This window comes from Ipomoea triloba, chromosome 10 (assembly GCF_003576645.1).
Source record: "Ipomoea triloba cultivar NCNSP0323 chromosome 10, ASM357664v1".
Lineage (NCBI taxonomy): Eukaryota > Viridiplantae > Streptophyta > Magnoliopsida > Solanales > Convolvulaceae > Ipomoea > Ipomoea triloba.
Genome location: NC_044925.1, coordinates 93,323 through 119,811, shown reverse-complemented (window position 1 = coordinate 119,811; position 26,489 = coordinate 93,323). Strand labels below are relative to the sequence as shown.

Below are 26,489 nucleotides of genomic sequence, written 5' to 3'. Positions count from 1 at the left end.
GGGTATTATTGTATTTTGTATTGTGTTTTTTATTAGGCAATGTTTTAATTATGGTAGAACACTCAACCTTAGCTTCTCTATCCCAGGCGTTTCAGTACTCCTTTTCTCGTTACCAACCTTCTCTCCTTGCAGCTAGGGGTGGCGTTTCGATCATTGGTTTGGTTGTTTTCAGTTTCGGTTTTTAAAAAAATTAAACCATTCGATTTAACATTATAGTTTGGTTTTAGTTTGGTTTAAAACAGTTCGGTTTTGGTTCGGATTTAATTTGGTTCGGTGTTCGGTTCGGTTTACGATTCCCAAATTTCAACATTTTCTAGGCGATAAGGCGGTCGGGGAGCGCCACGACTTAATAGGGAGTCGTAATAACTCTTGCATGAAACATTACCTAACCCAAATCCAAAGTCTAATATCTAAATATTAAATACCAACATAACAAATTAAAATGGCTAGAGTCATCACGCACCATGAACCATATCATAAGCGATTCTTCATGCCGCACCATGTCCTTTCATAAGTGATTATTCGATCCACAAACTATTGAATTTTTTTCGCCTAGAACTTTTTGCAGGTTTCCATCAAGTTAACAGTTATAATATGCTGATATGGATGTATTTTTTTATTGACTTGTTTAAATAAATATTAAAAGATGACATGGCAGCCATTTTATAATATGCATGTGGGTTGTGTTCTTTCTGGGTTCAATCTTATCGTATGGTGTTTCAGAAGCAAGACATCATCGTCCTTCTACAGTTGTTGTTGGCACTATCTTCTGCCATACTGCTTCCACCAGAGTTTTTCCGACGCTAGCCGCTTCATTTCAGGTTCATTTCTGACTTTCAGCCTAATATATATATATCAAAAATATTGCCCAGTTTTGTTTCTTGAGAATCATTAGAAAATCAGGGGATGTTCTGTTGAGGTGATTAGCAGGAGCCGTCATGTGTGGTGGCTTCCGCGGAGGCGGCTACGTCCTTAAGGAAAGGAAGGAAGGGAGTCATGTTTTCTCGGCGGGGGTTTTCACTTTCAGGCCTCTTAAACAGCCGGAGCTCTGTAATCGGAAAACTAAAAAAAATGTCGCAGATTCTAGACCCGTCGCCGTCAAATCTGCCACTCACTCCGATTCTGGGCGTTCTGAGAAATGGCCAAAGGGGTCAAGAAAACACTGGCAAAATATTTGCTGGTCAAATTAAAAACAGTTGCGCCACAATCTGCTCCTGAGCTTCTTTGAGGAACCCAATTCTTACTTTGATTTTTAGTTTTTTTTTTTTAATTTAAAAATGCTTACTTGAACTCCATCTCTGGTATGCTTTATTTTTAATTAAAATCAATAAGCCACATCAGCTAATAACCTACACCATGTCATCATAGTAAAATGGAAACCTGCAAAAAGTTCTAAACGACAAAAATTAAATGATTTGTGGATTGAATAATCACTTGTAAAAAGACAGGGTGCGACATGAAGAATCGCTTATGGTTCATGGTGCGGGATGACACTTTAGCCAATTAAAATAAAAAATAAAACTGAAATTTCATTCTAGTTTCAGTAAACTGGAATGAATTTCCAGTGTGTGTGTATATATATATATATATTTATTTATTTATTTATTATAATATATATTTATATTTAATTAAAAATCGTTCGGTTTTTCGGTTCGGTTCGATTTTTAATTGAATCGAACTGAACCGTTCGGTTCTTCGGTTCGGGTTACCCGAACCGATTTGCCCAACCATACTTGCAGCACGATTCTCCTAGGTGTGAAAGCTCTCATAGGTGAAACATGTGGATTTATCATAGTTATTGATCTTGCAAATCAACAACCCATAATGAAGATAAATTTTTTAAAAAAACATGTGGCGGCATTATGATAATTTTGCACATTGTTGAAAGCTTAAGGTGCGTAATTGTAAAGCTTAAGGTATGTATGTATTTTCAAAGCTTAGTCATTTTAACACTTAAGATTTATCATTTTAACACTTAATGTGCGTCAGTTCTACACTTAAGGTGCACCATTTTAACATTTATGGTGCATCATTTTAACACTTAAGGTGCGCAATTTTAATACTTAAGGTTCATAATTTTTATACTAGAGGTGCATAAGCTTATAAATTAGTAGTATAAGTTTATGCACTTGCAATTTTAAATTTAGGTAAAATGGTCAAATATGTCATCGAATTTTACCTAAAAAATCAATTAGGTACCTAAACTTTTTAAAGTTACAATTAAAACCATTAACATTTTATTTTGATACAACAAAACTTAAAAACAAGTTAGTGACCTAAAAATAGCAGGTTACTAGAGTTCTCACACCATATCCAACAAAAAATCGATTGCCGGCGACGATTTGTAGTTGGCTTTCCGGAGAGAGGCGGCCAGATTTGAAAAAAATAAAAACTTAAAAATCAACCAGATAAAATAAAGTGTATTTAATTGTTCCTTTTGGCCACTTAATTTATATAATATGACGTTTATTTATATCCATTAAAAAAAAAAACAAAACAAAAAGTCGCGATCGAGATTTTATTTGTGCATTTAAATTAGTTGAGAGCTGTGTCTGGTGACTGAGACATCCCATTTTTGGTGAATTAAAGAGACCCACCCACTTTATAGGTACTGTCTATCTAAATTCAGATAATAACAAAGGAATCATGCATCGCATGTATCACGTGATCATCATGTATGTACTTTCAAACTCAATTTTATTTTTACTACGGAGCTTAGCATTAGCTAGCTTCAACTTGTGTAGTTGTGTAATGTGTACGTAACTCGTATCATTTGTAATATAGTCTCAAGTGACGCATAATAGCATCCATAATAGTTAGGACTTTTTGTGTTTTTTTAGGAGTCTTTGTAAGTATGATTAAGAAAGAGAATATGAGAGAGAAGTAAAAAATAATATTAAAGCTGAATTTAAAAAAAAAAAAACAAACAATTCAAAGGTCTAATTGATTTTTTTGAATAAAATTCAGTAGTCTATTTGACCATTCTCCTTTTATCTAATGATTGATGTTTTACATTTTCATACATTTTTGTTCAGCTAATTTTATATAGTAAGGCTTTTAATAAATTATGGGAAATAGAGGGACATGTACTGCTAGTTTGGAAGAATCATTGTCTTTCTCTCTTTCTCTTTTTTCTTGTATTTTTAAACAAGAAAAATATTGGTATAAAACATGTAGAGTGAATATAAAATAAAGGCTGAAGAAGGAAGTGTTAGCGAACAACCAAACCAAAGCTATTAGCTATATGATTGAAACAGATTGGCAGACACTTTGGGCTTGGGCTAAGCTGCAAAGGAGGAAGATGCTACATACATGGGGTTGGTGATTAAGGCAATAAAGGTTCCTACACATGCATGTCGGCAAATTAATTCAATTTTGTGAGGCCCTCAATGAGACTGCTCATACAATGGTTACAAGTGTTAATCTTCGTTATTCTGAGGAACCTGAGTACTTGAGCGATACTTAACCAAGTTGTATTCGTGATTTTTTCTTCAATTAATGAATTTTGTCTTCTTTTTTAAAAAAAAAATGTATAAAATAGAAAATGAAAATTAACTTTTATTTATCACAGAAAAAAGATTTATTTATTTACTGACATATGTGGAGTATGAAAAAAGAAAAGTTGGAATGTCGTCTGTTTGTTTAATTAATTAATTTCTGTTACGATAGCCCCAAGAACAATATTAAAAAAGTCTTCCCCACTCAGACTATCAGCAAGAACCAACCAATCAATTAACTTTTGTCATTCATTATTGTATTTTGTATTTGTATACTCTCTCCCTTTCTATCTATATATATCTTCGTCAGAGTTTCTCTTTCCTCTGTAAAAAGATTGCATCTTGACACAATAATATTGGAGCTATCTATTCAATCAGGTTCATCATCTTGCTGCTTACTGCTCTAGTTTCATTATTTTGGGTAACATGCAAGTGGGTTCTTCAAGTTTTTAACTTTGTGTTATTTCTGAGTATATTTGCTCGCTAACTTCTAACTGAACTGCCAAGGGGTGTTAAAGAGGTAGGGGTTATTACTGGCTTAGAGGCTCTGAGCTAAAGGGTTTGTTTCAGATTCATGTTGTTCAATTTTTTTTTCAAATACTGATTTTTGGCTTTCTGGAATTCTTTTATTGATGGGGAGTATAATTTTTTTTTCAGTATTTGAACTGTCAAGGAATTCTTGGGCACTTTCTTTTTTGGACTATAGAGTATTGGAGATTTACTTCCTGGCTTAAATGCTCTGAACTCTTTAGTTTTGAGTTCTGCCTTTCCTTTCTGGTTGAGTAAAAAAGTTTTATTTCTTCCTTATAGATGAAGGTTGATAGTTGTACTTCAATATGGATCTGCCCTTCATTGTTAATGCTTGATGGCTAATTGAGTACACTTAAATGCAGAGCAGTTCCTTTAGCATACACTCAACCTCATGGTCAACTAGTTAACTTTTAGCCTTAATGGTTGCTATACTGTTCATTAGAATACTTTTAACTGCTGAACATAGCTTGTTGGTGATTCATTTCTCTAGTACTTTACTTGTCATGAGTAGCTGCAGAAAATTGATATCCTCTGAGAAATTTCTTGTTTTGGTATCACTGTGGTGGAAATCCTAAAACTCAAGATAGAAAAACATACTCTGTATTATTATGTAGCACCTATACAATAATTTAGTTTTTGACAGGGCATGTTGGTTTTTTTTTTTTTCCTTTTTCTATAATGGACATAACCATGTATCAGTTTATTACCTTCAGTACAATACTATTCTAATCTTTTCTTTCTGCTTCCATTTTCATTTTTACGTGCCCTCCCAACAGAGATGCAAGAAAGGGAGGGCGTGGAAGAAGGCTTGCTAGATGGAAACAGTGGTGAAAGTGCAGCAGGGATAACATATGTTGTTGTCCTATGTACCATTGTTGCTGCCAGTGGTTCTTTAGCTTATGGTTTCTCTGTAAGTATACTTAGGCATGCGTACGTTGTGGAATGGATTGATGATGCCTGCATTCAAGAATGGGATATCAATATTATTTTCTTTACATACTTATATCGATATGCATATGTACATATTTTTGCAAGAACTATTGAATTAAAGATGACAGTTGATCTGCGCCCATACTGTTCCTGGCCTCAAAACTCAAAAGAGCATGCTAGGATAGCTTCATCTCTACTCAAAATTATCCTTTTATTTTAACTTCAATTCAATTCTTTACCCTCCACACAACAATGATTTCTTGGAAGAATAATGCCATGTTAAATCATTATTACTAACTATACATCTATACTATCTCTTGTGAAATATATATGGTTATTTAACTACCATTGGGTGATTCTTTAACTAACCAATAGTTGCAAACTTTTTCCAGGTTGGATATTCATCTCCTGCTGAATTTGGTATCATGGATGACCTAAGCCTGTCTATTGCGCAAGTATGTAACCCCTAGCTTTCTATATTTCATATTTTAATTTGAATGGATATTTGGTGTATGGACCTCTTGAATTTCAAGTGATCACAAAGAACGAGAGTTTATATTCAATCATAAAGTGGTGTAATTATTTCAATGAATAATTTCTCAATTTCCTTCTCTCCTATTTTGTTGCATGCATTTTTCCTATTTAAGCTCAATTTCTTGCATTACAATGGAGTGGATATAGGGTAAGTTAATAAGCATGTGCACCAGTAGGTAATTTGGAATATGAAAATGTTGACATTTCTACCATTTTGGCAGGTTCTGTTTTGATCCAACTATTCAATTTTTGGAGTTATACTTGTTTAATATAATGATTTTGAGAATATAATGTTCTTCTTTCTTTAAGGAAGACTCCTATTTTTCTCTTTCTTGATTTAGAACTATAATTGTCTTTATCCTTTTCTCCTCACTGATGTTGTCCTTCTTTGGCTTTATTGAATAGTACTCAGTTTTTGGTTCAATATTGACATTTGGAGGAATGATTGGGGCTCTAATAAGTGGCAGAATAGCAGAAACCATTGGTCGAAGACTTGTACGTTTTTGAAGTTCCCTTCTTATAGTTGTATGCTTTATGCTTGTTTGTCATTTCTGTCCCTCTTGCTGAAAATTAGCAATCTGATTTATGGTTGAAAACAGACAATGTGGCTCTTGGAAATATTCTTCATCGTTGGATGGGTTTTAATTATATTTGGAAAGGTATGGTCAAATTTCCCTTATTATGGTTTTACCAAACACTCTTGAAATTCATGGCAAAAGAAATACCTTGAAAGGTATTAAATTTTAGAAGTTTCTATTAACATTTTGGTTAGAAAACAAAAAAAAAAACAAAAAAAAAAACAAAACAAAAAAAAAAGAGCAGAAATTCACAATGATTAATGTTTTATTAGCCATTGTTTTCTGGTTTTAAGAAGCCATTGAAGTGTGATTGCTGATGGGTGAAATTTTTGTGTGAAGAATATTTGGTGGCTTAATATTGGAAGACTATTGATGGGAATTGGAGCTGGACTTCATTGTTATGTGGTAAAGATTGTGAACCCGATGATACATGAGTTTGTTTGTTTTTATCTAGACTAGACCAGATGGTACATGATATGACACAATTTCTGTTACAAACAGGCACCTATATACATTGCAGAAATCACACCGAAGAATATTCGAGGGGGATTTACAGCTGCTATTACAGTAAGTAAATGCCATTTCCCATTATACAAGTGAATACATCCCTGTTTGAGTTCAAGCTGCACTGACAATTATATTATACTACAGTTTTCAGTATCCATTGGCTTTTCACTGATGTTCTTCTTTGGGAATTTCTTCACCTGGCGAAACCTGGCTCTAGTTGGTAATAAATACACTTTGATGCTTTACATACCACTTTTTTTTTATTGTTTGAGTTGACAAACTTTGATGTCTTGAACCCTTTCAGGAACTATACCTAGTTTCATACAGGTGCTAGGCACATTCTTCATACCAGAATCCCCAAGGTGGTTGGTGAGTTTGATGATAATTATATTTGCACAACTTATTTACTACATTAGAAAGGACAGCGTAGATCAATAGGCATCTTCAGTTCAAACTATTGGGCATTGTCTCGATTATCATTAAGAAATCTACTAGCGAAGATCTCTTTTGGTTCTACCATACATAAGTTATCTATCTGCCACTTTCAGCCGTTCTGGCCACTCATCTTGTTATTCTATTCGGCTTTAGGCAAAGACTGGTAGGTGGAAAGAGGTAGAACCGGCTCTAGAAAGGCTAAGAGGGAAGAAAGCTGATGTTTCTTCAGAAGCTGCGGAGATTAAAGTAATGGCTCGACTCTGCTGATCAAGTCATAATTTTTTGTTGCTACTCAAAGTTTTGCTAATTTTTATCGTTTTACTTGGTTGTTTTTGGTCAGGGCCACATGGAAAGCCTTGAGCAACTCCCGCAATCCAGATTTCTGGACTTGTTCAACCGGAAATATGCCCATTCACTTATTGTAAGCTAGTGGGTGGAAGCTTACTAACTGCTAATTAAGCGAGGAATTTGGTATTTGAAGATCACATCATATCATATCGATGCATATGTTGTAATGTATGTAGTTGTTGTTATGTTGTTATTAGGTTGGAGTTGGGCTTATGGTTTTGGTACAATTTGGAGGTACAGATGGGATCTCTTCTTATACTAGCTCAATTTTTGAAGCAGCTGGTAAGTGTATTAAATTATGCAGTTCATCACTTATACGGTGGGTTTTAGGGGAAAATCTGAATGTGTACTCCCTACCAATCAAAAAGGTTTTTCAAGTGGCATTGCATCTACAGTGATGGCCGCCCTCCAGGTTTGTGACTCTGCCTTCCTTCCTTCCTTGTAAGGTCACTCCCTACCAATCAAAAATGTTGCAGTGTTTGAAAGGCAGGCAGGCACGCAGGCATAAATAAATAAATTTTGTTTCTTCAGCTTCCTGCTGCAGCTTTAAGTGTGGCATTGATGGACAAAATTGGTCGACGTCTAATTCTGATGGTAAGGATAGAATAAGGAGGGAGGATATACATACATACATGGGCAATAATATAATGTTTTGTTTTTGCAGGTTACTGCCACAGGAACCTGCCTAGGATGTTTGATTGCAGGGTTGGGATTTGCTTTTCAGGTGTGTAATGAATGAATGAATTAAATTAATTTGATGTGTGCTGTTGAAAAAATTGAGAAAATGATAAGCATCAGCAGCAGGGGGGGAATGAAGAGCTGGAACAACTTACTGCTGCATTAGTATTAACTGGCATACTGGTGAGTGAGTGTTTGTTTTTCTTTGAATCAGTTAAATAGTGGCCATGCCATGTATGAAGAAAGAAGCTAGCTCCTAGCTGTGATATACATACATAGATCGATGTTACTTGTGGATGAATTCTTCATTCAATTCGCAGGTGTTTTCAGTGTCTTTTTCTGCTGGCATGGGTGGTACACCCTGGGTTATCATGTCAGAGGTAAGCGTTTGGACTTAGAAACTAATAAAGTGTTTTTTTTTTTTTTGGAGTAATATTGACTCTATTACACTGTAATATATGTTCATGTTGAAGCACCCTTGATTTTTGTTTTTGTATTTTTAAAATCTTTATTCTAATTATAGGGTCATAACTAAACAATTAAACATCAATATTGGTAAATCATTCTAATTTCACCCTACTACCAAAACTCATTCTAATTACCAAGTATTTGATTCCCATGTTTGAACCCTAAAATCATCCCCAACTGTGTTAAATTTGTTTGTTTGTTGCAGATATTTCCAGTAAACATCAAGGGAACAGGTGGAAGTCTTGTAACATTGAGCAACTGGTTTAGTTCATGGATTGTAACCTATGCCTTTAACTTCCTATTTCAGTGGAGCTCAGCAGGTGCCTCTCTATCTCTCTTTCCTATAGATGTATAAATACTTTACTACACTGAGTCAGAAGTTAAGTTGGGTAAATGTATGTTACTTTGTCTCTGTCAGGTGTGTTTTTTGTATTTGCATGTGTGTCTGCAATTATCGTCATATTTGTGGCAAAGTTGGTACCGGAGACAAAGGGACGAACACTGGAACAAATTCAAGCTTCAATGACATTGCTACAATAATCACCACCCATCACCCAACCCATCCATCATTGTATATATATTCTTATATATGTCTATGCTGTGTTCGTTGCATTAACTAAATGCCCCCGCCCCAAGTACGCCCCTTCCCCATAATGCTATGCTGCTTTTGTTGGAACACAACCACATCCACATTCCAAACTAATAAGAATTCCAATTTTATCTATCAAACATGTTTTATGTATGTATGTACATGTAGAGTTGCCAAATAGATTCATACCGTCCGTCGATCATGTTCAATGTTCACAATGGCATAAGCATTTAAGTTATGTTGTACACAATTTTGGTTAAAAACCAATACACGGAGGGAGAGAGATATTTTATGATGAAATTTTATCAGTATGTCTACCTTGCTATATGGGAGGGGAGGGGACGGAATTCAAAACAAATATTCAACTCAAAAATGGAATTGGGAAAGCTGGCAAGCTGATTTGATTTTGCGAGTCCGTCAACCAGCGGCAAGGCAATCATGGAGCAATCCTTTGTGGGTCTCGTGGGAAAAGCGATGTCTTACGGATGTTGTTAAGTGCACAGAAAAGCATCACCACACGCTCCAATCCCACTCCAAATCCACCATGTGGAGGTGCCCCGTACCTTTCACACAACAAAAAAATCATCAACTCTCTTAATCACCTTCTCTTTTTTTTAAAAAATAAACATCTTCAGTTCAAACCAACAATTTTGCTATACTAGTATTATTCATGTTACCTGAATGAATCAATATATGTTGATATTGTTTTAACATCAATTCCACATTCCTCTGCACGCTTAGTCAATAATTCGGGTACATGGACACGCTGAGCTCCTGAAATAATTTCTTCCCCTGAAAATAACACATCAAACAAAGTTCAACTCTTTTTTATCATCTGCATCAAAACAATACTCAATAAACAGAAATTCAGTTTTTCAAAAAGAATGTGCAAGTATAGATTTTTTTTTACCTCGAATAAAGACATCAAAAGAATTACTGTAAGCAGAATTATTGTAACAAGGCATGGTATAGAATGGCCGAACAGCCAAGGGGTAACGGTGAAGTATATAGAATTCTGTTCCATACCTACACAAGGACAACAGTGCATAACAAATTCATCACAATCATGACTTGAAATAAAACACATGCATCAAAATAAAATAAAATTAAGGGGTGTCAGTACTTCTCCAAAACAAGCTGGCCCAGCTTTCTCTCTGATTCAGTATTTAGGTCTCCAAGCGGATCAACATCAATGCCAGCTTCCTGACAAAGCAGATTTTCATCATTAAGTAGAATAATAAGTTTGAGTTCATAACATAATAACTCAGGATGTCTTTAAAACATTGGCAACTTGCCCTCAAAGAGAAGCATGAAAGGAACCTTCATGAGATATCCACATTTTATAAATCTTTTAGTTCCTTTTAAAAATCCAGCTTCATTTATTTTACTTTTATTACCAATCCCTTCAGTTGCATGTACTATCTACTAATGTCATCCCTGAAGAAAGAAAAATTGGTTTGCAAAAACAGAAATGTTCCCTACATCTTCAGCAGGTTATCCTTTTTATGCATTTGAGCATATTGAAGTCTCACTCAACAAGTATTTAATCAGAAATTCTCACCTTAAGCATTTGAATCCCTTCTTCAAATGTAAGCCGCAAAGTCTTTCGCAAATACTGCAGTGTCATTCACTTCTAATAATTAGTCCGCACAAAGTAAAATATGAAAATTTCAGTAGCAGTCAAAGTTACTCAAGTATATGAGTCATTCTATAACTCTATGGTGCTAATATATTTAGTTCGCAAGTCATATAAGCTCCTTATTTTTCAAGGATAGCCACACATGTTGTGTAGGAAAAAATCATATACAGAAGACCATTAACGTCAAAGGACTAATCAGATATTACCTTTAAAGGTTCAAAGGGATACTGCCTCCCAATAGCTTCAAGTTCCTTCTGGCAATTTTCATTCAAACTATCAAACATAGCTACAAATAGGCGGTCAACAACATCCATCACCTGCACAATAAGCTCAATGCATCAATTTTTGTTCTATATATAATCTTGCAGATTTAGGAGGCTAAGGCCTTAGCCGTTCATATCATAGTAATTAATTTGGTACTCTTTCATTAAATTATACCTCAGAGTAGTGTTCTAGTAATTAATTTGGTACTCTTTCATTAAATTATACCTCAGAGTAGTGTTCATCGATCTCCATTTCAACATCAAGCCCAGTAAACTCACATAGATGTCTGTGTGTGAAAGAATCTTCAGCTCTGAAAACAGGCCCAATTTCGAATACACGGTTAAAATCACCACAAATAGCCATTTGTTTGTGTAGCTGAGGTGACTGCGCCAAACAAGCAGGTTGACCCTTGTACTCCAATCTAAAAACAGCCGAACCGCCTTCACTAGAGCCTGCAATCAACTTTGGAGTGTGGATTTCGAAAAAACTTTCAGACAGCAAAAACTGCCTGAATGCCTGTATCATAACAGAAGAGTTTTACCATAAGTAAACTAGCAGTTGAGGTTGTAATCAATTTATATTTTTCATTTTTCATTTTTCATTTAAAGGGATAATTTTACTGAGAAAATACTAACAGAATATCCTTGGACATTTCCAACCAGAATTTATCTGATAGAAATCAAGTTTGTTTTGGGAGTGAGCACACAGATAATCATGCAGCACACAATAAGGGGTGGAACTCCAAAAACTGACACACACACACACACACATATATATATATTGGTAACAACTTCTATCTTCCTGAAAAAAGTCTTTTGCTGCAGAACTTTAATCTCAATGCTCCTTGAGAAGTTAAAAAGGGTCACTAATCTAATGTTTGAGCAACGAATTCATGAACAAATTTTGAAAGAACAGCATAAAATGATATGCAAAGACAGAGAGATTAGGACAAACATTTGCAACTTGGGATTGAACACGAAATATGCCTTGGTTAGCAGCAGTACGGATATCAAGAACTCTGTTGTTCAAGCGAGTGTCCTGATTTACGCGAACAAGCTGCTCTCCCTCCTGCACATGAAAACCATTGCATACATAAATGCATGAAATAAATTCATTGAAGTAATTGTCGAAAGGTTATTCTAGGAGAAGACATATCAAACAAGCCTGTTAATGTAGTTTTGCAAATCAAATTTAGAGTAGTCTACACTTCATGGAAATAGGGTTTCACCTGCAAGGCTTTTTCTATTTCAGCTTCACTTCTTGATGCATCTTCAATAGTAATAGGAAGTGTTGGTGCAGCCTTACTGACGCAATAAAGCTTCCGTATTTGGACTTCCACCTGCAGTTAAGAGAGAGAGGTAATCATAAAAATCTTGAGAACTTCCACAAAGACAAATCATGCATCCAGATCCTATCCAACAATGGAAAGAAAGACTTGATGTTCCATCTTGAGAGGTTCAGGTTGCCACTAAAAAATTTTCAGAGTTGTGAGAAACTATGTACTCTCAATTTGTACCTGCTGAGTAGCGCCCTTGATTTGAACATTGGGAACAGAGACCACTCCTTCGACATCAACAATGGACTCTTTGCTCAAGCTGGTGGCATATTTGACCATCTGCGCACTGACGAGATCAGGTGCGACAGTCAACACGCATTGCACGGTGAATCCGCGCTTTCTCACCACAATAAACGCTATCTTCTTCCCGACGGCCCGGATAGTCTGCGCCCTGCCGCGGATGAGAACTTCCTTGTCCTTCAGCTCGGCGGTCAGCGCGCCAATATCAGTCCACTTGCGGCCCGAGACTGCCTTGGACTGGAGATCGTCGAGCGGAATGTCGCCGTAGTTAGCAGCGAGGGGGTCAGGGGCGTCATCTATGGAGACGGCGGATACCGCAGCCGACGCAGCAGCGGCCTCCTGGCGGCGGCGCTGGCGCTCCAGCTTAGCGGCCTCTTTCTTCGACATTTTCTTGCCGACAGAGCCATCGCCTTCCTCCTTGAGTTCGTTGGGGGCAGGGTTTGAGGGCTCTTGAGAAGCCATAGTTTGGAGGCTAGGGTTTTAGAGAAGGAAGTTGAAGAATGGGGAAATGACAAGAAGAGAATTGATTCTGTAAACCGGTAAGGGAAAGGGGGAAGTCAGACAACCTTATAACTCTGTTTTGGCACACTATATTTTCAAACCACGTACTAAATTTATATTGTGTGCCTTGTTAGTATTTGAAAAAAAAAATATGATAGTGTTGGGTTTTATCAATCACGGATGGTCAAACGGTAGACTAACACCACTGAAAATTAGATTAACACCACTGGAAAGTTGACTAACACTTGATCGAAAATATAAAGTGACTTCTCAGTCCTCTTTGTATTATAAATTGCAAAGCTTAGAACTTCTACTTATACATGCTAAGAGGATCTCTTCCTTTGGAAACTCTAAATTACCATAATCAATTTAGGAATGTTTTTCTTATTACATTTAGGCACCTTCTTATTCTATTTCGACCTTCTTTCAATATTTTCCACTTTCCGCCGCCTGACTTCTTTAGGAAACTCCTATAACCGCCTTTTTCATATTGCCTTATTTCCCTCGGCCTTGGCCTTTAGGTCAGTCTGGGCTGACTTATCCTTTTTTATACATCTTTCCTTCCATGGTAATCAATTGTTTCAATAGCACTTGTTTAATCACTCTGAGTCTAAAATCTTCAACTGCCTTGTCACCTCCCTAACAAACCCTCGGCCAGTCGACTGATCATCGACCAACTCACGCTGCATCATCGCACCTTCCTCCGAGTCCTTCAAGCTCGATTTCCCTTCTCGTCGCATTTCATTATTCGTCCTTACTACTTATTCCGAGTTATTAGTGCCGAGCCTTAACCCATCCCCCATCAGAAATATTCAAATTTTATCATCTATACAATTTATATATGTTATTCTAATTTTTTTTAATCAATTCTTAACTTTTTTTTAGTATAGACTAGGTTTTTTAATTCAATAGTATTAAACATGTGCAACCTTTTCTTTTATAACTCAAACTTCCGACTTTGTAAGATTATATATATTAAACTAATTTAGTTTTTATACTCAACACCTAACTGTTCATCAAACATCTATACAATTTATATATGTTATTCTAATTTTTTTCAATCAATTCTTAACTTTTTTTTTTTAAATATGGACTAGGGTTTTAAATTCAATAGTATTAGATATGTGCAACCTTTTTTTTTTTTTTATAACTCAAACTTCTGACTTTGTAAGATTATATATATTTAACTAATTTAGTTTTTATACTCAACACCTAACTGTCCATCAAAATCGCTAACTTTTAACTTGGTACCACTCAAAGTGAATGGTGAAATTTTTAAATTTGTAATGAGTACAAAATTAATATTGTCCCCACACTCTGTTTTCTTTTTTTTTTTTGAAAACCAAAGCAAATACTCAGATTAAACTCATATTGTGCCCACACTCTTGGGCGTTTGGTTCAAGTTATATAAGATAACTAAGGTTATATTTGCTTTGTAATATAAGATTCTCATGTTTGGTTCAAGTTATGTAAGATTCTCAGGGAATGTAACATAACCTCCCAATGAAGTTTTTAGCTATTGGAAGGGAATGTGGGTTTCACCCCGATTTCTTAGGTAATCTCACATTCCCTTATCTTATTCCTAATATTGAGCTTTTGTCATTTTAATCAATTTATCTTATTTTCGTTGTCTTATTTACCTACTTCAATTTTAAACCAAACACAGGAATCAAACATTCCTAGTTATCTAACATTCACAGTAATCTAGCATTCCCTAAGGTAATCTAACATTCCGTGAACCAAACGCCCCTTAAGTTTGTAAAAAGAGATAGAAAATATTTGGTTCATTCTATGTAATGTATAAAATTAAAACACGTTATTGCTTCCTCCAAAATGGTGAAATGAGATAAAATCAAAATAATCAATACATATCTCTATTCAGTAGAACTTATAGACTCTCGATCTCATGGCCTTCCATTTTGAAGAGTCACTATATACCACTTGACCCGCAAATTATATCGTGGACTGCGCATCAAAACGACGTCGTTTTGATTAATGAAAACAGACGGATGAATTCGCGCCACTCACTTTCAGTTCACTTCAGTTACATTTCAACACAACTGCAGTTACATTTCAACACAACTACAGTTACATTTTGATATAACTACAGTTTCATTCGATAATATAAAAACACAAATGTGAAACTGTTATTCAATATCAGTTCATATACACTGCAGTTACATTTCAACACAACTACAATTACATTTCGATATAACTACAGTTTCATTCGATAATATCAAAACAAATGTAAGGCAGTATCTTTTGAGATGAACTGTAGTGTCAATTACGGGCGCCGTCTCCCACTTACTGAAACGACGTCGTCTTGGGACCACGGTCCACAATGCATTGTGGACCGCGGTCCACGATATAAGAACTGCACTTGACCATAAGATTAATAACAAATATATAAAGTTTGAAATAATAACTTATTTGGAAACATTACCTTAATAATAAACCAAAATAAAAAAAAGTAAAATAAAAATGAGTATAAGCATAGTGCACAAGTAATTCTATTCAAATTAAAAGGGAAGATATAAAATAAAAATAATAGAATAAAAAGTACAAATTATTATTATTATTATTATTATTATTATTATTATTATTATTTATGCCAACATTTTTTAAAAATTATTCTCCCATATTCATTTACCAAAGACAATTAATATGGCATATTCGATCATTTTATTCTAAACTAACAAAAGAGTTGTTTTTCAAAATAAAAACAAAACCCAAAAAGAAAAAACAGAAACAAAAACAAAAACAAAATAACATCTCGAATACAAGGAGAATGAGGGGGGAGAAAATGGTTGGAGGGGAAGGGAGCGACTTTCTTCAAAAAGATTGTTCTCTCCAGTAAAAAGTTTAATAATATATGTGATGCATGGTCAACACGCGCCAATCAGATGCATGTTGAGTGTCAACATTTGTTGACCATTGAGGTATATATATATATATATATATATATAATCCTACTTTATTTGCATTCAATTTTTTTCTATAATCATACTCTTTTGATATATTATTATAAAGTCATATTTCCCCAACTCAAAATGTCTAGTAACTATGAACATTCTAATGATGATAATTGGGATGTTGAAAACTATTTGGTTGAGCAAGCAATTCAAATGTTGTTAAACATGAGATAATCTTCTTCACGATCTACATGTCCTCGAAGGTATATCAAATAGGATCGCGAGAATGGTCACGATCGTTTAGTTCGCTATTGCTTTAACGATGATCTCGTCTATTCGAATAATTTGTTTTGTAGACGATTTTGAATGTGAAAATATTTATTTGTGTGTATTGTTCATGCATTATATAGTGGTTTTGAATTATTTAAATAATGAGTGGACACGGTCACACGGTTAGAAGAATAAGTTTATTGCAACTTCAATAACGCATTGTTGACATTTGTTTGTTAGCATCACAAGTTGATGTAATGGATGTGTATCTATGTGTGGATGAATTGATTGCAATTGAATGCACTAGTCGTGTTGTGTTATAAGTATCTGAAAGCCAATACTTTTGAAAACTCATCGCGGTAGATATCCAACAATTAGTTCACATGCACAAATAGAAACATTGATTCCATATATAATGTTGGAAAGTCTTGATTGTATGCATTGTCAGTAACGAAATTGCCCAATAGATCATAAGGGACAATTCACACGCGATGATCACAAAGTAATAACTATTATACTTGAAGCGGTCATGTCACAAAACTTAATTATGGATTTGGCACATATTTTTTGAGATTGCAATATCTCGCATTGACATAAACGTTCTTAATGAATTGTCATTGGTCAATGCTGTCTTACAAGGATGTGCACGCACCCGAGATTAACTTGAATGCCAACGACACACCATATAACATAAGGTATTATCTCACTAGTGAAATTTATCCACAATGGTCGTGCTTCGTTAATAATCTCTGATGTCAATAGGACTTGAAGATAAATAAATTTAACGAACTTGAGAAAGAAAAAAAAAACGCCAACTAGTGCTTGGAGCTCATTGTGTGTCCCATTGGTCGCGTATTTCCCACGCGCCCCTATGGTGCTTCAAAGTAGTCGCCAACTGGCAATCACTCTCAAGAATCGATCATATGTTTTTTTACGAAAAAGTGTCAAATAGGCCACTGAACTTATCGCTTTTGTGCAATTGAGCCATTGAACTTAAAAAGTGTGCAATTCAACCATCAAACAAGTAAAATTTGTGCAATTTGATCATTTTTACAAAAATTATCTAGTAAAATCCAATTATATTACTAACATATATGTATTAAGAGTGACATTTTCTTCTACCATACTAGTTGGGAGTCAATATTGAAATGTTTTAAACTCAAATTGAATTAAAATTTTTTAGAAAAATGTCCTAATTGCACATATTTTACTTGTTTGATGGTTGAATTGCACACTTTTTAAGTTCAATGGCCCAATTGCACAAAAGTGATAAGTTCAGTGGTTTATTTGACACTTTTTCCTTTTAAAAAAAAAATAAAAATATTGTCAACTTCTATCTATCTTTTTTTCTCAAATCATCTCTTTATTAATTAGCACCTCAGAAATCACAAAAAACTAAAAACTATTGAAAATGCTGTAAATAATAATAATAATAATAATTGATCCAATTCCTAAGTTCTTAACTGAAAATTACTTGATGTACTCTTAATTTTTTTCACTTACATTTAAATTTGATTGGAAGAGCCAAGCAGTTGATACTCAAATGACATATAATGATTTGCTCAAATCATGAGATTGAGCCTTCACGCCATATTCCCTCTATGTGCAGAGTATATATGAAATCGAAGTACAAATTAGGACTACACTTAGAACCGCCCCTCCCCTGCGCCTCCAGCCGGACCAGCGCTCCCCAGGCAATCACCACAGCGCCTCCACAATCCACTGCTCCACGGCCTGCGAATCGAGTGGCCTCCCCTCCCCTGCGACAGCGCCGAGCCCGCCGACCACCTGCCCTGCTTCAGGTCTCGCCATTGTTTGAACTTTGAATGATTTCTTCTAGTTTACTGCAATTTCTGTTTGAAATTTACACTTCCCAGCCTTGGAGGCTGGAACTTCTGGCCTTAAAGGCTACAAATCCGGCCTTAAGGCTGGAATTTCCGGCATTGAAGGTTGGAAAATCCAGTCTCAAGGCCGGTCGAAGACTGGAAATTCCAGCCAGTTCTTTTTGGTGAGGGAATTTGTATTTGTAATTACTAGGTTTCAGTGTTGGGCTTCATGCTGCAGAGAGAAGTAATCATCAAAGTATGTGATTAGAGCTATAGATTAATGATAGCATTGTAATTGTAATGTAATGATGCTTGGAATGGAGCTATAGACTAAAACAGAAGATTATCTATGGTAGTGATGAACTTTGAAGATATTATTTCTCAGGGTGAAAGTATAATTTTCTTCTGTGCAATGGAAATTGGTAACATTATTGACTGCACTATTGAGTAGTTTAAACAAGGAATATTCTCCCATTAGAATAGCATTTGCAAAGATATATGGCATACTTTGATTTATATGTATGTATGTTTAAGTACATTCTATTCAATTACAGCTTAGTCTGGATTAGATTTATATGATAATTTATTTCCTTGCTATGAGCCTAACATAGAGTAAAACTCTTCATGTATTGTCATCTGTGATTTATTATTATTATTATAATAATAATAATAATAATTATTATTATTATTATTATTATTATTTTGTGTGTTGAGAAAGTTATCTGTGATTTCTATGTATCTCTTTTCTCTTGCTTTTTATATGGGCTGGTGAATTAACTATGGCTAGAATACTAGATGTTGTGCCATTTGGGCAGTTTCTTTTTCTTTCTTTTGCTAAAGCCTTACATCAATCAGCACTCAACTCCCTAAAGTCCTTTTCTTTCCTTTTAGCTCTTTCAAGTTTCATCATGTTTATGTTAATAAAGGTGTTGTCTGTCTTCTCCTAATTTTCTTTACAGATTTTTCTTGTTTTTTTTTTTTGACAGTGTAAAAATATGTAACTTATATTCAAATAGCTGATATAAGTATGATCTTTCCACTTTGTGTTTTACTTTTGAGTATTTTGTGTTGTGTATTAGCTTATAGTACTGGAATGGATGAATGGGTTCATCATGTTAATGTATATTGTTGCGAATATAGTATGCTATCTGTATATTTATTTCTGTCGTAGGTTGTGTTTTGGATATTGCAGAACGTTTTATGCAGTACATGTTTCTGGATTGTTTGTTCAATGTAACTATTTAATGTTTTGTTTTTGAAAAAACCTTGATTTTTTAGCTTTATTAGTGTATTTATAGAGGGTGGCTTTCTTGAATTTTACTTGAAGGGAGTTCATCTACTATTTAGCTTACTGGGCTTATACATGTAAATAACATGACTATGTTTGATTTTTCTTGGAACGCTAAAAGTGATTGGGTGTTCATCTACTACATAGAGGGTGTTTTCCTTTAATTTTACTTGTAGCCTCCTCCTACACCCAAGTCTATAATCCATCAGAAATTTGGTAGTAAAGCTGTGTACACAGTTGAGGAATCCAAGACTGTAGTCAAAATGGATGTCCTGGTTTAGGCATCTCACAGAAGGGTCTTTGTCTTCTTGTGAATTAATCATTAAATGTTGAGAATTGGGGTTCCCAAAGTCCCAAACCAAACCAAATTTTGAACCGAAACCGAACATTTTCAAACCGAATGGTTTCATCTTTTCAAAACCGAACAAACCGAAACCCAAAAAAATCGAACCAAATACCGAAACGCCCACCCCTAGTATAAAGTGTATGTAATAATTGTATATTGAGGGAAAGAACACCTTATCAAGGGGTTCAGGTGTACTATTTAAAAAAACAAGGGGTTTAAGTGAAATCATTTCTGAATTTTCTGTGTTTTCCCTCCACCTAATTTTTAGGGCTTAGACCCAATTCAGCAGGCTTGCTTTGGAATTCTGAGCAGCTATGGACGCGACTCCTTTAAGTTTCGAAAATCCGATCCGAGATGCCATTTCAAGGGTCCGATTTGCTCCGCATTCCAACAATCTTCTCTTTTCTTCATGGGACAATGTAAGTAATATGCTTATATGCAGTATTTTCGAATGTGTGTGCACACGTGAATGCTACACTTATGTTGTGCTTACAATTTTTGTAGTTCTAAAGCTTTTAGAGTTTCTTCATGAGATAGTGCAAGTGATATGCAATGTACTGTCGAATATTTGTGTGCATATGTGAATGTTGCGTTTCTGTTTTGCTTACAATTTTTGTGGTTCTAATGCCTGTAGAGTTTATTCATGGATAGTGTAAGTAATATGCAGTATATTGTCGAATATTTGTGTGCATATGTGAATGTTGCGCTTCTGTTGTGCTTACAAATTTTGTGGTTCTAATGCCTGTAGAGTCTTCGGTTGTACGATGTTGAAAGCTCAAAGCTAATGTTGGAATTTCCAGGGGAAGCTGCACTTCTCGATTGTTGTCTTGAAAATGAGTTCGTGGCTTTTAGTGCTGCTTCTGATGGTTCTATTCACAGGTTTGTCACTCAAGTTATCTCAAATTTATTTCCTTTCTCTTAAAATATTCTCAATTTGTTGAGCTCGGTTGTCTGTTTTATTTGCTGGTAGTAATGAGCCTCTAATGAGTGACTATTTGGGTTTTCTGAATTTTTAGAATTGTATAAGCCTCCTTTCTTGCATCTACAGATTTGCTTGTATGATTGTGTTGAGTGATGGAAATGATATAGTGAATGACATTTTGTATTGGAAATTTACTAGGTATGATATGCATTCTGGACATAAATCAGCAATAGGGAATCATGATGATATGGCAACTTTTGTTGAGTATTCTCCTGAAACATGTAAGCCCTTATTGCAAATAAAATTCCCAGTACTAGGATATTTCAATTTTTGTGCCACCTATCTTTTTATGTGTAAGTGATTCTTTTTTAGGTACAGTGGCTAGAGCTACCATATTTCATTATGCTTGCTCTTTGGATTTTTTTTTTGGTTTGATTGTCTTATCATACATTGGTAAACTTCTTCCTTGCTTTCTGTAGGTCAATTGGTTACTACTGGTTGGGATAAGAATATAATCTTTTGGGATGCACAATCAGCTAAGTCTGTTGGACGCTTGAACAATCTAACATCAGAGCCGGAGTCTATGTCACTCTCTGGCTTCAATTTGATGGTTGCTATTGATTCCTCAGTAATCATTTATGACTTTCGTTCCCTTAGAAAATCGGTTCATACGAAAGATGTCCGAATAAAATGTGTCCGCCCTATTCTTCGTTATGAAGGTATTATGAAAACATTCTAATACAATATGGACATATAGGTCATCACTTGTGTTAGCAATGTAGGCTGTGAGTGAGGGAGTTGGTTAGGTAGTCATGCTAGCTATGTGCAGCTTACCCCTGTTTTACTGATAAGTATTACACGTTGGTTTGGCTTTCAGTTTATTATGTGCATATTACTTTGTAGCAAGAGAATTTTGGCACATCCAGTTGACTTTTAAGCCTTTCTGATCACCACTTTCACAAGAAATGTAGCTCATATAAGCCACAAAGTTTATTCAACTTGTATATGTACTTTTTGCATAGGGCTGACTGTAATAGGAAATTTCAAGTCAATTTTAGTTAAACTTTAACCTGCTGAATGTGATTGTCCTTTTTGTCAAGTTTTAAGTTGAGTAGTCCATTTATGCAGGGTTTGTGGTTGGATCAGTCGATGGACGGGTTGCTTTGGAGTATATATGTGAATCCAATTTGGATAAGGGGTTAGTTAGTATGAGCTCATAAAACAAACCAATTTACTTTGTGCAACTTTTTTTATTTTTATTTGTTGGATTTAAAATTGTTTCAGGTTGCAAAACTCTTCTTCTAGATTTATTTATTTATGTTTCTCAGATATGCTTTCCGATGCCATCCAAAGGGAAAAGACGGAAGACATCGTGTGGAGTCAGTGAATGACATTGCGTTTAGTCCATTGTAAGTATTTTGTATCATCAGATATTAAATTGATTGTGCCGTTTCCATTCTTTCAGAAATACTGGTTCATTTGTAACTGGTGATAATGAGGGTTACGTAATTATGTGGGATGCATGCTACAAGAAGCGATTGTTTGAGGTACTCTATTTGATTACAATAGAATTCTGTGTTTCTCATGCTATGTTAAGCTTCCTTTCCAATTGGATTCTGTTATTTCTATTTGTTATCATACACCTTTACATGTGGTTTTACATTTTGTTTGACATAATTTACGATCCTGAATAGTTTCATAACAGAACCCAATTTTCAGTTTTCAAGGTATCCAAATAGTATTGCTTCTTTGTCATACAACCATGATGGATTCCTTTTAGCTGTTGCATCAAGTTACACTTACCAAGAAGCTGGTGAAAGGTTAGCCCCATTAATGCTTAAGCATTATTTGCAAATGTTGTCTGCAATTTGTTTATTTCATTATTCTTTTTCATATGGTGGTCAATGGACCGACAATCCACATTATAAACCTGGAGTTTTAGCATTGAATCGCAATTGATCTGCCTAAACTAGTGTTTCATTCCTCATACAGTATAAATATTTAGTTAGCCTAAAATCTGGTGCTAAATGGACAAGCCAGTTTATAAACTTGGATGCTAAATTTAACTATTTTCCTCCCATATACTAGAAATGTTTGATTGAAAACCTGCTCTCTGCTCATGACAGGGAAGAGCTGCCACAGATATTTATACACAAAGTCCAGAACATTCAAAGCGAGTCACCTTCTGTTGGCGCGTCATGAATGAGATGACTCTGACATCAGGTGCTTACAATCTCCCATTTGAATGATCAAAATTTACCTTGTAGGAGGAACCGAGCCCTTATTTTTATGAGGTTGATCACCAACGAAACTCTTGCACTATAGAAAATGTTGGAAATCAATCTTGGAGTATGGTCACTTAGCCAAAGGGTGGGTGAACAATTAGGATACAGTTATTAACTAGAGTAATTTTCCTCTTTTTTTTTTTTTCTTTTTTTTTTTTTTTTTTTTTTTTTTTTTTTTTTTTTTTTTTTAAATGGAGAAACAAAAATAGTAAATGTGTTTATTTGTATATTTCTGCTATTTGAAAATAGAGAATAAAGAATAGAAAAGAATATACAAAAAAATAAAAGGGAGAATTGAATTAAATGCAATTTCCATTTGTTGAACAGGTCCTAGGTTTGCAAGATCCTTGCACAGTTGCATTGTTCCACACTGCTTTTCTTCATTTATTCTGCAGTGCACCAGATCCTCTAGTCAAAAGAGGAATATTAGATCACTGCTGTAAACCTGTATGCTGTGATTCCCATTTTCAATTGAAGTGCAATCGTGTTTCCACTTGTCCTTTGGAGGCACATGGTTTAAGGTTGTGATTCGAACAGTGTAAATTTATCATATGTATTAACCCTATATGAACATACAGTATTTATTAACAAATCCTTGTTTATCTTTTTATTTAAATGTATCGGATGTGTACAAACCATGTATCAACCTTATGAAGTATGAATGTATGAAAGTGTATGTAAATTGTAGAGAGAAGATGGGGGAGTTTGGCTTGAAAGCCTTTCTTATTTCATCTTGTAGAAAGAATCTTAGAGATAGAGAGAGTAGTGGAATTGAGAGTAGTAGGACATTGACAGTACACAATACTGAATAGATATCTAAAAGTGTAGGAGGTATAATCAGGGAATATTTCTTATATGCACCGAATAATTAAATATTGGGGAAGCGGAACAATTAAATTTAAAAACTTTTGGGAAATGGCATATATTTGGTTGATATGAAAATTGCCATGAGTATGGAAGATATTTATAATAAGCTATTACGGTTGTTGACAACATATTTGCCTCTACAATTGCTCACATTGTTTAAAATTGGATCTAGAAGCTAAAATAGAAGTATAGCGCACAAAGCATGCTAATTATTTTTTTTTAAAATAAAAATGAGCAATTAAGACATGCAATTCAACTCACTAAAAGAAATATATACACCAAAAGATGTCATGAAAAGGCATGTGTTCGTTCACCATGTCAGGAGGTCAACGAATCATGTAGCTCATGTTTTGACACGGGCAACTGGTTCTTCGTCTGTCTTAAGGTCGTAGTTGTCTGTTCCAGTGACCTATATTTCACATTTGGTTCATTATTAATGCATTTAATTCTTGCACTTAGGCTATTCTTATATGCGAAACTCTCTTACTTCCAAAAGTGAGTCTTACTCCCGCATCATCAAATTTGTAAATTTTCACTATATTTTTTTTTACATTCCTGCGATACTCTATCAGTTTTAAAGATGGTCCAACTTTCATATTATAATATAAATATAATAATAAAATAACAAATAAAAAATAATAAAAGTTAAAAAGCTACAACACATGCTATTTTACCAAGCTTGCAAACCACATAAACTTACAAAATGAAAAAAAAAAAGATAATAAAAATCCACTTGGATCTTGAAAGAATGCCTATTGCAGGAATGAGGACATACTTAAATGTCATAAGTCTTATTTTTGTCAATATTTTTTGGTCAAACTCATAAACTAAAAAAATATACCAAACGCTCATAATTAAACCATTGAAGTTGACCAAATAAGTTGAAAGTTGCCTAATAAACTATTTACAAAACTTGATAGTTGTAAAATTGTACATTTTATGAAATATATATAATATGGAGTAATATAAGATAATTTTATAAGGCAGTCTGTTTCTATAGCTGATCAATTAGAGTGGTTCACACACCCTCCTCCTATCATTTGTAATGTTTTAACTTCTGATATTATTGAATGAATCATTGTTATTTAAAAAAAAAGAAAAAGATAATTGTATAAAGCTGCATATCATAATAGCTAATATAATATGGCCCTCTTCATATACGCTTATGGTGAGAATTCAAACAAAGCATACTCCGTAGTATTTAACACGTTTTCCCTCCTCCAAAGTAAAAGACAGGCCATGGCATGGGAACAAGAAAGCCGCTGTTCAAATTTCAAACGCCAAACGCACAATTGATAAATATCTTTTGAAACTAGCCACTAGCCAGCCGTCGGTCTATACCCCAATCCAATCCCATTTCTCTTCATCTTTCCCAATTCCCCAAATTTCAGCGAAGAATGTTGACAGCCGGTGATAATGGCCAACCCCATCAGAATCACCACAAGCTTCTCCCTAAACGCATAATCTTAGTGCGCCACGGCGAGAGCCAAGGCAACAAGGACGACGCCGCCTACACCGTAACCCCTGACTACAAGATACCACTGACGCCTCATGGGATCGAGCAGGCCCACCGGGCCGGCTCCAACATCCAGCTCGTTGTCTCCGATCATGGTGCATCTAGGAACTGGAAGGTCTACTTTTACGTCTCCCCTTACGAGCGCACGCGCTCCACCCTCCGCGAGATCGGCCGGGCTTTTCCCAGGAAGCGGGTAATCGGGGTTAGGGAGGAGTGCCGGGTCCGGGAACAGGACTTCGGCAACTTCCAGGTGGCCGAGCGGATGAAGGTCATTAAGGAGACTCGGGAGCGGTTTGGCCGCTTCTTCTACCGCTTCCCCGAAGGTGAATCGGCCGCCGATGTTTTCGATCGCGTTTCAAGTGAGTTTGTATTTTTTTTTTTTTTTTAAATTTTTGTTTCTTAGCTTTCGTCTCTGCGCGCTGTAATGTTGTGGATTTGAGCCTGTTGACTGTTCTCATGACTTCAACTGCGTATTGATTGCTCAGCTTTTAGTTTGATGGCAAAACATCCTTTTTTTTGGGATCATTGACAGGTTTTGTTGGATGAAACATGAATATTGCGGGTAGCTAGCTGTTCTCTACTCTAAGTAGTTAGTTAGATCATATCCAGTTGGTGAAATTATTTCAGTCTGTGATTAGGTGGGAATTAGGTATCTGCAATCTGCTATACTTTCTCTTTTAGCATGTTCCATTAATTGTCCTTTTTTCTTTGTTGATTGGAATTTGGAAAGGATCATTATTATAGTCTCATTGAAATTTCCTCACATGTAAACTGTAAACATGCTCAATTTTTGTTAAATCATGGAGAAGTAGAAATTGTCCATAAAAATTGGATTAACCTGGGCTTCAGAAATTGTGATTTGTTGATATTAGCTAACGATCACCTTCCAAAGACAACTTAGAAAGAAAAGAAAGAGTTTTCTTCTTTCCATTTAGTCATGCATTTTTCTATAACTAGCATTTTAAGTACAATGGATGTTCCCTTCATCTCATCCTAGGGAAACATGGGAAATATGATTGGTAGATGGACTGTTTTAACATGGAGTATTTTTAAGTGCTGTGGTGAATCATAGGTTGGAATGTTGGATTACATAATTTGTTATTTTTCTTGAAATGCTGCAATAGCAACCCATATGATCTTAGACCTTTTTTTTTTTTTTTTTTTTTTTTTTTTTTTTTTTTT

At 35.0% G+C, this 26,489-nt stretch overlaps 3 protein-coding genes and 1 pseudogene across 11 annotated transcripts in view; 3 read left to right on the top strand and 1 right to left on the bottom strand.

The window, feature by feature from the left end:
• Nucleotides 1-3,745: 3,745 nt before the first annotated feature.
• Nucleotides 3,746-9,235, top strand: LOC116032091 (annotated as a pseudogene).
• Nucleotides 9,236-9,290: 55 nt separating this feature from the next.
• LOC116032090 (aspartate--tRNA ligase 2, cytoplasmic-like) lies at nucleotides 9,291-13,143 on the bottom strand. The gene is made up of 10 exons (XM_031274494.1): nucleotides 12,515-13,143; nucleotides 12,227-12,337; nucleotides 11,953-12,066; nucleotides 11,224-11,514; nucleotides 10,941-11,051; nucleotides 10,657-10,710; nucleotides 10,219-10,298; nucleotides 10,006-10,121; nucleotides 9,773-9,887; nucleotides 9,291-9,658 (listed from the first exon to the last, which is right to left on the bottom strand). Exons 1-10 carry the CDS (start codon nucleotides 13,034-13,036, stop codon nucleotides 9,532-9,534), a joined length of 1,641 nt encoding a protein of 546 aa, XP_031130354.1. The 5' UTR covers nucleotides 13,037-13,143; the 3' UTR covers nucleotides 9,291-9,531.
• A 4,668-nt stretch (nucleotides 13,144-17,811) lies between these two features.
• LOC116031607 (mitotic checkpoint protein BUB3.3-like) lies at nucleotides 17,812-23,618 on the top strand. 9 transcript variants are annotated; one of them, XM_031273849.1, is made up of 11 exons: nucleotides 17,812-18,059; nucleotides 20,007-20,136; nucleotides 20,518-20,596; nucleotides 20,838-20,920; nucleotides 21,119-21,358; nucleotides 21,768-21,837; nucleotides 21,968-22,048; nucleotides 22,105-22,186; nucleotides 22,359-22,459; nucleotides 22,766-22,862; nucleotides 23,252-23,618. In XM_031273849.1, the coding sequence occupies exons 1-10, from the start codon at nucleotides 17,859-17,861 to the stop codon at nucleotides 22,839-22,841; spliced, it is 1,143 nt and encodes a 380-aa protein (XP_031129709.1). In that variant the 5' UTR covers nucleotides 17,812-17,858; the 3' UTR covers nucleotides 22,842-22,862; nucleotides 23,252-23,618. The 9 variants fall into 9 exon arrangements, with proteins under 9 accessions (XP_031129709.1, XP_031129715.1, XP_031129708.1 ...); XM_031273855.1 differs by having other exon boundaries at nucleotides 20,466-20,596; XM_031273848.1 differs by having other exon boundaries at nucleotides 20,004-20,136.
• Nucleotides 23,619-24,976: 1,358 nt separating this feature from the next.
• The window catches only part of LOC116031342 (phosphoglycerate mutase-like protein AT74), a 4,743-nt gene continuing 3,230 nt past the window's right edge, over nucleotides 24,977-26,489 (top strand). Inside the window, exon 1 of the mRNA XM_031273500.1 lies at nucleotides 24,977-25,666. Within this exon, the coding sequence (XP_031129360.1) occupies nucleotides 25,189-25,666 (478 nt within the window). The 5' untranslated portion in view covers nucleotides 24,977-25,188. The remainder of the gene's footprint in view (nucleotides 25,667-26,489) is intronic.